Below are 12336 nucleotides of genomic sequence, written 5' to 3' on the forward strand. Positions count from 1 at the left end.
ATCAGCATTCTGGAGAAGAAACCATCCAGTTTCACTACTTTGATTTGACTCACCACATATCTTTCGAGTGTTCTTCAAATTTGCCCCTTTCAGCAGGAGGTTTTCTGGCCCTAAAGATCTGGACAATCACATCAGTTGATTAAATACACTTCTGCAGTGATTCAGGGGCTGTGCAATCCACATAAGCCTCTATTCTTTAAATGGGAACCTGGCAGGGCATACGTTTTAACATAAGCAGTGACAGTGAGGCTGCGGTCCAGGTTTCGACCTGTCCCAGTGATCTTCAAAAGGACATTGGGAATTCTTTGAGTCTAATACAATGTAGTCAATAAAAAAATGCCAGTGGGAGTGCTTTGGAAGCAGTGACTGACCCCCTGCCAGCCCGTTTAAATGTTAATGCTTGTTTGCAATGAATGATCAATAGAGAAGTGATTTGTTAGAAATGCAAAGGGAAACAAATGGGTACTTAAGGGGCTGTTTTTGATTTTGCTCCCATTTGAGGTGGATTGGTATAGCTGTGCATCGGAGCTCTCACCTTATGTCAGGCTCCTGACTGTTTTTGTAGATGTGCATACGGCCGACAAACCTGAAATAGAATATCATGCACTTAGATTAAAAAGCTCAAAACTGATGTTTACATACGCTGTATAAATTTCACTAAATGAATATGAGATATATTTTAACGATTTTTAACAACTTAATAAAAAACAACAAAAATATATGTACATTAAGCCTATTATGCCTATAAACAATTTGCTAAAGTCCAAATGAACTCATAAATTAAATAAATGTCTTTCAGTTTAAAGGCTACCAAAATAGGAGGAAGCCTTTACTCTAAGATCTAAAAAGCCAGGTTAGTGTTTGCAAAGGTTGCCAGGGACAAGAAAGGTATTTCTGAAGACAATTTCTTTTGATCAGCCCTTTGGGGGCTTATGAACACAATGAACATTGTTGGATTTGGTGGCAAAAGTAGGAAGGTGGAAAGCCTAACAGCAACTCCAACTGTGTGAGTGCATCATATAAAAACATAACCATTGTTTCTCACTTCCTTCCGTGACATTAAAACAGACCTAACGCTTCCTTTTTCTAGTCATTTAGGGTATGAAAAAGTGTCTCTATTTGCTAAATGCAACAATTAAAAATGATTTTTTTTTCTTACTTTAAACTTAAGGATTTACAAACATTAATATTGTTATTCGTTATGTGATTTGAACCTCCCCACAGATGATGATATCATGGGTTTCTTAGCTTCTGATTAAACCGTAACTTTTGAGTTTACTTTAAATGCAGCCATGTAAGAAATGCCTCAAACATGCTGATTACTTCTGCAACATCATGTCAAGAGGATTGACATGATGTTGTGGTTGCCAGGTTCACCTGTTCAAACAATTATATCTACATATAAAGAGCACTGGTACAGGTACTATACCATTCAGGAAGAACACAGGTTGTGTCCAAGAGATAAATGTGTTTTCATACATAAAAAAAGACAGAAACAAAGACTTTAATGTCTAGAGAAATGCCCTCTGTTCTGATGAAACTGAAATGAAGATGATTGGCTCTAATTACAGTTACTAAATTTTAAGTAAAAGGATGGTATTTTAAGAAAAGAGGGAAGCTTGCAAGCTTCAGAACATTTTTCCAACTGTAACATAGGGAAATGGTAGTATTATGTTGTGACTGTTTTTTGCCCTGCAAGAAGGGTGAGTTCCCTTTACAAAGTAGACTGCATCACAAGGAGAGAAAATTACATGAAATATTGAAGAACCATCAGTAGAACTCAGCCAGGAAGTTACAGGTCAATCACAGATAATTCTTAGCAAAGATAAAACTCTATTTTGGTCAAAAATCCTAAAACATGATTCAGTCACATAAATTTTATAAGAAGGAATTGGTTAAAATTCAAACCAATATAGAGAAAGAAAGTCAACATGGCTGACCAAAACTATAAGGTTTGAATGGAAAATTGTGCAAAATACCAAGGATACAAGCTTCTGCAATTAAGTTACAAATAATTTTCTGAAATCTAGTAAAGAGAAATATTCTCTGTTAATCCTAACAGACCTAATACAGAACATTTTGATTTGATTTATTGCAAGACAGAGATATAAAATGTTCACACATTTTTTATATCAGATGTACTGAAATATCTGGTTTCAACTCCATATGTGTCATCTTTATCTTATTTTCAAACATTCAAACAGCACTGTGTAAATCCAACACAGTGCAGACATCATACGCTGGCAGTGTTAATCTGCTGTGACCCCCATGGTGAGTGACTTACTTGTAAAGGTCAGGTTGAGGCTGTTCACACTCGATGGTGGCATTAAGATATTGCAGATCACTCTCTAAATCTGGCACTGTGTAGTGTGTCTAGAAGGTAAAACAACGACAGAATAAAAACTGTGAAAACTGACTTAGGTCAAATGATAATTCTTGCTTAATTTTCTCTATCTCACTACGAAAAAGAAGAAATGTGTGCAAATAAAACATACTGAGAGGCTGTAACAAAAACAGGAAAGGTAAAAATACGGAGTAAAGCAACATGTCTAAAAAAAAAAAAAAAAACTTAAAAGAAGCTTGTCTCAACCAGATAATTCAAATTTTTCAAGAACTTTGATGACTGTTATCTGCCTCTAATTCTAAGAATTAAAATTTAAACTTTAGGTCTGAGATGTGGATTAAAAGGTAGTTGGAGATAGAGAGCCGTGAGTCTCACTTTGTGGTTGGACTCGCCATCCAGACTTGCTGTTGTAACAAAACATGTGCCATCTTCTCGACTGGACTGTAGTAGGATTAAATCACAGGGAAAGGTCTCATCCTCTTCTACTTCCAAAATGTCTCCAACCTTCAGTCAACAGATAAAGATAAGAGTGAGTTAAGAAAAATGGCCTATCACAGTAGAACAGACAATAAAGAAAATTAACACAGCTAAAACATAAGAGTAGGTACACAAAAATTATGGTACAGCACCTATAAGGGTTTTAGAGTTTAATTCAATTCAATTCAAAAATACTTTATTATTCCCAAATGGAAATTAAATGTTGCAGTAACTCATAGGTTATTTTTTAAACAGGTTCTGTAGGTGTTGATAGCTGTAGGCAGGAGGGATCTTCTCTAGTGGTCCATCTTGCACCAGATCTGGAGAAGCCATTTACTGAAGACCCTCTGTTGGTTAAAAATCTTCTGAAGAAGATGCTCACAGTTGTCCATAATCTTTTTTTTCACATTAGGAAGTATTCTTCTTTGTGAAATAATCTCCAGAGGTTCTAGAGGAGTTCCTAGAAGAGAGCTGGCCTTCTTCATTAGCTTGTTGAGCTTTTTTATATCACTAGCTAGGGCTGGGTACCGAACTTCGGTACTTTTATGGTACCGACCGAAATGCTTCGGTTCTACAGAGTATCGAAACATGCCTCGTCTTTCGGTACCAAGTTTCGGTGATTGGCTGGAACACTTAAGGTGATTGCGTCATCCAGGAAAAATACACAGGTGGTCACGCCTACAGCCAGGGTTCATGTGTATCTGTTGTGAACTGGTTGCAGCGTCGCGGAACCCCTTTAAAATGCCCCCCAGGTCAAAAGTGCGGCTTCACTTTATTAAGACTGATGCTAATAGTGCACAATGCAATACATCGTGCACGGAAATAATTTAAGAGCAGAAAGTCGCTCTGTGTTTGACTGCAAGAAGAGCGGACCGCAGCCAGCGCGACCATCCTCCTCTCAGCAGCCCGTGGGCAGAGCAAAGCCAGAGCGGAGTGAATCATGCTGCTTTCAAACTGGACGCAGCAAGAGCAGCAAAATCTCGTCTGCTGCTTCCTTTTTGCTGCTTGTACCAGCTTCTGACGCGCTGCTGAAGAAGCTTTGCTGCTCTGGCTGCGCGGTCGCAAAGTGGGTCAGACGCGCGTTGGGCGGAGCTACTCTATCCTTTATTTGCCTTGCAGCTATATTTGCTGTGATCAGTGGGAATAAAGTAGTTTTATTATGTTTTTAAGTGGGAAAATCCACCTGAAAACGTAATCAGTGCAGTCAGTTCATCCTGCCTTCAATATTTCTGTCGGAGCCGCTCAGACCCCCCCCATACCAGCGGTGCGCTGTCAGTAGGATCCCATTCAACGGGCTTGTTTGTCAGACATGGTAATTTTTCTAAAGGAAAACTGCTAAGTAAAAAGGTCCTCACAATGTAACAGTGAATATTAGACACTGAATTATTTATTTTTTTATGTAAGAGGAAAAATGTAAATGGAAAAACAGAGCTTAAAATAAAACTCAAGATTTGTACTTTTTTATGTTGTGTAATTTTCTTTTTTTTCGAATTGATATTATAAAACTGGTATCGAAAAAAGTATTGTTCAGGAACCGGTATCGAAGTGAAGGTATCGGTATTGGTACCGGAACCGAAATTTTTTTAACAATACCCAGCCCTATCACTAGCTAACTAATATCGTTATTCCAGCAGAGGATGGAAGAAGGGATCACTCTCCACAGAAGACCTATAGAAGATATGTAGCATCTTGCTGCAAAGGCTGAAAGACCTAAGCTTCTTTAGGAAGTACAAGACATTCTAAATCACCAACATTTAAAGGTCATCTTTCCCTTCTTGTAGATTGCTTCACATTTGTGTCTCCAGTCTAGATTGTTATCCAGGTGAACACCAAGGTGTTTTTATACTCCCCCGCCTCCTCCACTTCTTTTCCCACGATAGTAACAGGATTCAACTTGTTCCTGTTCCTTCTAAAATTTACAATCACCTCCCTTGTTTATCGACATTTAGGATCAGATAATTATTTCAACACCATATCATAAAGAGGTAAACCAGCTCTTTGTACTCAACTTCTTGTCCCTCTTTGATGCACCCAAGTTATAGTTGTACATTTTTGTAAGAACTCTAAGCTTCAATCATAAATATGACAAAATTATATGATTTTTTTCCTCTTTATTATGTTTAAAAATATATGAATATTTGTGAAAAGCTGCTAGAGATTTGGTTTGATTTCTTTTAGTGAATTCACTGATATCTGTAGGCATAGCAAACATGTGTTAATGTAAATACTTTTTTAGTTAACCCACACTTTAGAATAAAACATTTCTAAACCATTTGTGAGTTGTTCTGATGTATACCTCGGTAACAAGCCATGCCAGGTGTAGCTGTTGGGAATGTCACCTTTCAATGTATCACTTCACTTGCATTGCATAAAATGTTTAGAATGATTAGATGCCACAGGTTCTTATTTGGATATCAGCTAAATGTTTTTCCTGTATCTGTTATTTTTATATTCAGCCTGAAGTTGCTACATTTGAGTAATTTGTTGTAGTGCACAGTGAGGTGCATAAGAAACCTTAATCCCCTAAAAAGTGATAATCTAGTGAACATTTTGTTTTGTGGTGACAATATGTCCTATATACAGTAGCACTGTATTAAAACACTTACAGGGGTTTGGGCTTCAAAGGGCACCAAGTTAAGTTAGCACCAATAATCAAAAGCTTGATCAATGTTTACCCTCATTTTTATTCCCTTTTTTCTTATTTCTTTTATTAGATCTGAGAAATATTATGCCAAGAAGTAGCCATTTCTTATGCTATGATGGAGCTACTGGGACCTTCAATGACTTCAACCTACGATTCCTATTGGTGCAGAATATTTTAGTATTAATTCAAGTCAATAAAAATATACAGAACAATTTTATGTAAAATTATTACTTTTTTCTTCACCAAACTAGATGCTTGGTAGATGTAATATTTTTGGTAAATAATTTAATTGATTTTTTTATAGTGATGACCTTTAAATACTGGTGGTTTAGAATGTCTTGTGCTTGATATTTACAGTCCAGTAAGAGACGTTTGTAGGCAGTGTTCGAAATTAAATTTTTGACTCACCAGCCAAATGGACCGGAAGAGAAATTATTTACTGGGCCAGAAAAAAATAATAATTTTCTCTCATATTTTTAAAGAACATATTTATCACTAAGACATTATGTTACATTAAAAACAAGGTTACAGTAAAAGGTAATTTATTTTTATTAAATAAAGTTGTAGTTTAGAATGTCATTACATTTCATTCAAAAACGTACAAAATACTTTTATTTGATGAAATGGTCTAAATAAAACCATTCCCAAACAGCATCAGATTGTCCATTAATAAAAGCATAGCCTTTCTTCCAGTTGCATGGGCAGTGCAAAACAATATTTTCATCTTTGTGTGTTTGTGTTGATATAGTGTTTAGCGCATTCATAGTGGCTGTGGCATGGGTTGTTTATATTAAGCCTGTGACATGGACATCCAACCAATGGGGCGTTTACTGTGCATGTGTTGACTGATGCTCTCCAGTTACATAGATTGACAGCCAGCGACAAATGAATGGTGTCTGTTCTCTTTCACGCATATGATGCACGCTAGGCAGCTCATTAGCTTAGCATCATTTATTTCCTATGCTCCACTTATCTGGAACAAACTTCCAGAAAACTGTAAAAGTGCGGAAAGTTCCTTTAAATCAAGACTAAAAACACATTTGTTCAGGATTGCCTTCGACTGTTCTAGTTAAACAGTTCAACTAAAACATCATTAGTTCAACTTTATTTTCTTTAGTCTAACTGTTTTTAATATTCTTTTTTGTTTCTGCATTTTTTATTTAATTTTTTTTTTTTCCTAATTGCTTTGATTCCATTTTATTTTCCTATATTTTAATCATGTAAAGTTTGTACTGAATTGTGCTATACAAATAGATTTGCCTTGCCTTGCCTAGCATCATCGTCATAAATAAGCCAGTCTCTTGAAAAACACAGTCTTCCCAAAAGCGCTATTTTTCAAAAAATGTTCTCTTAGCCCTCTAGGCTGTAGATCCTCGCTCCCCCTCCTCCTCATTGGCATGTTGTCTTTCAGAAGGCTCAGTTTCTCAAACTGTATACTATATATTGTTTTTGTGAAATCACTGGGTGTTGTGGGTAAGCTCTCTGAGTGCGCAATTGTGGTCCAAATATTTACTCATCTTGTGGCGAATGGTGCTCTTGCATTAATTCGCCAAATGAAAAATGCAGTTGCAAGTGGCAAGTGTTCATTTCAGACGCTGTTTTTAGGCAGACAAATGCCTCATTATATTTTTTTCTTCAGAGTCTGATGTAGCATGTGTGGAGCAGGCTGCTACATTAGACTTTTGCTATAGTAGTCTTTATTATAAATTAAGACACAAAACTCCTGTATAAGGTATTAATCAAAACAAAAAAGCATAACTTAAACCTTTAAGGACTCATGCAAGGACATTGCTCATGATTTTGTTCAAATGCAATCACATTAAAAACTTATTTCATGTTTTAATTTTTGCAAGGAAAAATTATTTAAGAAATAATGTTGATAATTTTTAAAGAAAGGTAAACAAAAACAAACACCCAATAAGTTTAGTAGGAGTTTGTAAGTGTTTATTGCCTAGACTATGATACAACTTGGCAATTTATTATTTCTTTTTATAAAGCTACATAAGTTATATTAATATTAGCTTAATAATTAGTCACAACACTTGAGTCATTAGCTTCTCTCGAGTTAGCTTTAGCCACTAAACAAAAAAAAAAAAATAATAATAATAATAATAATCTTTCTGATTCAAAAAATGAGGGGACCCTAGTAGTAGCCAGTTAACAAGCAGTGCACAGTCATATGTGTGGTAAGATGCCATTCTATGCTTAAAATAAGCAGAGAAAACTTTGGTTACTTCATTATTTTGCTTTACATCTAATTAGACAAACTTTAGACCATAACCGTAGGCTCTAAATGTGTATTAGTCTTGAAGCTGTGACCAAATGAAAGTAGAGTTAGACAAATACATCGGCAAGCTTTCATTTTTGGCAGATTTGTTTTTTCTTATAACCGTATCAGCTGATACATGCAAGGGTTGGCCGATTTATTATTGCATCAGCAGTCAGGCTTTAAAATCATGTGAAATGTCTGGATTTCCATTTCCCTTAATTTGCATTAAATTGTTAATGTTTAGTTTGTTTATTGTATTTAATGATTCATTCCTGTTCAAATGAAAACTTGTGTAACATTTTTCATCATTGTGTCATTTTTATCTTGTAAATGGAGGAAGGAAAACCTATGTTGGTTCTAAAAATCAATGCAAAAAAATTAGCTGCTGATCAATTGGGCTGCTGTCAAAATTATTAGTAATGGCACGGCCTTAAAAAATTTTGGTTGATCTCTACCTGAAACCTTGGTATAGCTTTTTATGAAGCCCAATGTCCACACAACCTGAGTTTATCTTGGGTTTTCCAGCCTCTTAGGCTTAAATGATTTTATAGGTTGCTGTCAAGTGGCTTAAACATATCAAAGTCTTAAAGCTGGCATAAAATCGAACTGAATTGCTACAGAAACTGCGTATTACCAAAGTGATATTGATTATTATCAGCCCATATTTAAAAAGCTAAACAGGCTGCGTCAGCAGGAATATTGTTTCATTTACCCTTATTGATCTAGGCTTTGGGGCGTGTACTAAATGTTACCTTGATCTTCTCACTCTGTTTTCTTTTCATCTCGCCATTCTCCAGTACTGTCACCGGGTACTCATTCACCTCACGGTCGGCCTTGTGCCGCAGCCAATCCTCATATCCCTGTGGTAATGTGTCAAAACAGAAATATATTGTTTGCTGAGCAAGGTAAAAATTGCAAACTTTCACAGAGTCATTACTACTAGCGGCATGATGAGATCAACACAAGTCAAATAATGAATAAAGTTTGTACTTCTAAACAAAACAGAACAATAATGGCTGTAAACTTTCTTAGTACTGTTAACCTTCCAAAAGAGCTATTTAAAGGGATACAGTTAAATAGATACCATCAGGTAGAATGTAAAGCACATTATGCAGTCATACAAGGCATACAATCAGGTTAATCCCTGAAAAGTTTTGATTAAGGTACAGGGGATGCTGAAGAAGAATGGGTGTTATTCATGCCAAGACTGATGTTCAGCCAAAATGTGGGATAACAGGGAAAGGTGAAATAAGAGAAAGTCTGGTTGATTAAAAAAGAGGACTAATTCCAGGGAGAGGATAAGGAGAGGCAGTAGGAATTACTTCACTCAAAGTAATGAAGACAGGCAGACCTCCTTGGAGTCCCACATCAAACCCTGGCTAAAACTGGAGCTCTATTATCAACGCTTCCCTTTTATTTTTGCAGGGAAGTCCACCAACTGTTGTATATTTCAAAGTCCCAGCAGTAGACCAGCTAAAAGGTCCACTCCTAAACAATACATCTAACACTGGGACATTGCAGCAACAGAACTAAAGAAAAAGAAACTCCCCTTGATAATTTGTATCCCTCTAATAAACTGGCTGGCTTGTTCCCTCTCCAATTACTCACACTTCCCTGGAGCTCATTTCATCTTTGCCCCAATAGTAGCTAACCAGCAGAGCCCATTGATACCAAAGAGATTAGTCAAGCAGTTTATAGAAAAAGGCAACAGAACTTAATGTCTTATATACCGAGTGGGGGTGTAATGCAATAAAAAACAATGGAAAATGAGGACATGGCAATAGAGACATAATAACATTTCTATTATCTCCACTGATCTGCCTCATTAGACAGGGTCTTACCTGTTTGATAGCAGTTACTGTGATGACAAAAAATAAAGGTAGGCCACTGGTGACTGGGCTTGTAGGGGTGTCCACTATCACCTGTGAGGCAAATGAAAAGATTAATTTAGGTCTTCAATCATAAACTTGTGATGTAGGAAGTTATCTCTGCGACAGGAAGACTGTGTGGTAATAGTATAAAATATATGGCTAAAGCCCCTTGAATGCAGAATGTAACCCATTTCTCTGAGATTCGTAAATTATATCACATATTTTAACAAAAGAAGAGAAATTAAGGAAACATTTGTATTTTAGAGGGAAGCAAAGTAAGTTCTGGGCTAAGAAACTTTTAATCAAGAGAGACTGGGATGGAGTGCCTTAATCCAAAGGCATGCCAACACTTCTGTGTCTCTGCCAAGGCATCATAGAGGGCCAGTAAGGAGCTTTGCCAAAGTTATGTTATTATGCCCCCCCATTCACCATCCAGCCCCCTCAGCTGTGTAGTGGGATATCTAGATATATATTGTGTGCATGCACAGCAGCTATGATTAGCAGAATTGATTCTTACCAGTTTAGATTGTGTAATATAACAATACATTCTATGTTTTTGTGTTAATTTAAACCATGTAATGCATTTACTTTGCATTGTTGGATACACTCACTCACACCCCCCCAAACCTGCCTTTTTCTCACCCAAGTCCCCTCTCTAGCTGCAGAGCCGGTTTTATTTGGCATGCACAGACATGACCTACTGAACCAATTTATATTCTTGGAATAACTGCTGGGAAATTTCATATTTCTTTTTTCTCACACTTGCATGAAGATAAAATGGGAAAACGTCTAAATAAACAGGAGCACAGAAGTCATTTTTAATGTTTTATTTACCTGTTCACAGGAAACAGACAGAACAAGTCCAAAGATTAAAGCTAAATCTACTTCATTCTTACAGAAAATTAGCCTGACGTAGTCCGACTCAATTCTAGTCAGAATATGAGTCTGATACTGCTCCATAGAGCTGTGATTATGGGGCGTGTTTCGAACGAACCAGGAAAAAAAATGCCTCTGTACTCAATTGGATAGACCTACAACCAATAAGAGCAACGGAGTGCGTGACGTATCTTAAGCGAGGCATAGTTGTTGTCCACAACAATCAAAGCGTGCAGTTTCACGCCTAGAATAAGAAGATGAGCCTTGATCGCGTTTCTCTGTTCCTCTTTTAAAATTAATTTGCTGTCGATATCTTCTAGAACAGACCTAATAGCAGAATCTACTCACCCAAACTCTCCAGCGGCAGCCATTATTGTTGTCACCCAAGCGCGCTTTGGTCACGTGGTTGATAACGTTACTCTTGCTCATCTGTCCATCATCGTATAAAGCCCGCCCTGACAATTTGATTGGATCGCCTGACAGTGGGCTTTAATACTCGCGCTACTATGGAGCAGAGCCAGACCGAACTTCCCCGAACTCAAACCTTGTGGGCGGGACTAAGTTCGGACTGGCACCCAGGCTAACAGAAAATACTAATATCTTTGGAATAAACCATCTCAATTAAACAGATAAGACACAGTGGTAACACAGCCATATTTAGATCAACTGATTGCTTTGTTTGGAAAAAAACTGAAAGAAAACTCATCATTTATACATTATGAAGCTCCCGTAGGTACATATAGCAAAACTCAACAAAGCAAGCAGCGCGATCCATAAAAATTATGCACGTGTATCAGCTTCAAGGTACTGAAAGCTGCAACCTACTGTAAGCTAGGTGGATTACTAAATTAAGCAAAGCATTGTTCTCCCCAGTCATTTGAGTTATAAACCGATTAACATGGTCAGAGTTCACCATCAACAATACTAGGATCAAAACAGAGCAATTATAAACTCTTCAAAGGTCCTACTGAACCATTCTATATTCACATCAAAACCAATATAAACATAACCCTGAAATGAACAAATAACTAGAATTTTAATGGTATTGGGAGATAAGTGCATCAATAATACATATCATAAAAAATTCATCGTCATTATATATATATATATATATATATATATATATACATACACACATATATATATATACACACACACGTATATATACATACACACACACGTATACATATACACACAATTATGATGTGTGAGGACAAAACCTATGTCTGTCACCGAGTTGTAAGGAGAAGTTTTAACTGCTTTTCAATAATATTCGTTGAAGACATTTTTCTTTTAGTGTGATAACTACCGGTACAAATGCTTGGAAAGCTATTCAAATGTAATTGGGGAAATGTAATTCCTGAATTTAAAAAAAAATAACAAATAAAACAATACACTTTATCTTCTGACATTTACCAAATATAGTGTTGGTAATCCTAAGGGGCCTAAAATAGGTAATGTTTGGTATGTTTTATAGCTCGATAACAAGTACTTTTAGCTCTGCTTGGTTTTTATTTTTATAAAATGTAAATTTGCTTGACTTCTCCACATGTAGCTTCACATAAAAAAATATTTTTACATGTCAATCTAAAACATTTTAACACCAAACGGCAGGTACAGCATTACTTTCAAAGATAACGGATCCCAATTTTCAAGAAGACTTCAAAGTATTTAAATATGTCAAGCAATTGTGGGGAATAACCACAACCACAATGACTAAAAAGAGAATAACTAAGTGATAAGGCATTCAGAAAGCCACACACAGCTCAGCCTAAAGCATCCTAATCAATCTTTAGATCGTCCTTTGCATTTGACTATTTTTAAACCACAGCACTTCAGTTAGGAGCAGCTGTTT

At 36.4% G+C, this 12336-nt stretch overlaps 1 protein-coding gene across 6 annotated transcripts in view; it reads right to left on the reverse strand.

The window, feature by feature from the left end:
* The window catches only part of atp11c (ATPase phospholipid transporting 11C), a 60525-nt gene that overhangs the window by 19793 nt on the left and 28396 nt on the right, over positions 1–12336 (reverse strand). For all 6 annotated transcript variants that reach the window (XM_038289511.1, XM_038289512.1, XM_038289508.1 and 3 more), the window contains exons 4-9: positions 9576–9656; positions 8487–8594; positions 2720–2848; positions 2285–2373; positions 536–586; positions 54–118 (exon numbers count right to left, since the gene is read on the reverse strand). In XM_038289511.1, coding sequence (XP_038145439.1) covers positions 54–118; positions 536–586; positions 2285–2373; positions 2720–2848; positions 8487–8594; positions 9576–9656 — 523 coding nt within the window. The remainder of the gene's footprint in view (positions 1–53; positions 119–535; positions 587–2284; positions 2374–2719; positions 2849–8486; positions 8595–9575; positions 9657–12336) is intronic.

This window comes from Cyprinodon tularosa, unplaced genomic scaffold (genome assembly GCF_016077235.1).
Source record: "Cyprinodon tularosa strain WSP-4 unplaced genomic scaffold, ASM1607723v1 ctg27, whole genome shotgun sequence".
Lineage (NCBI taxonomy): Eukaryota > Metazoa > Chordata > Actinopteri > Cyprinodontiformes > Cyprinodontidae > Cyprinodon > Cyprinodon tularosa.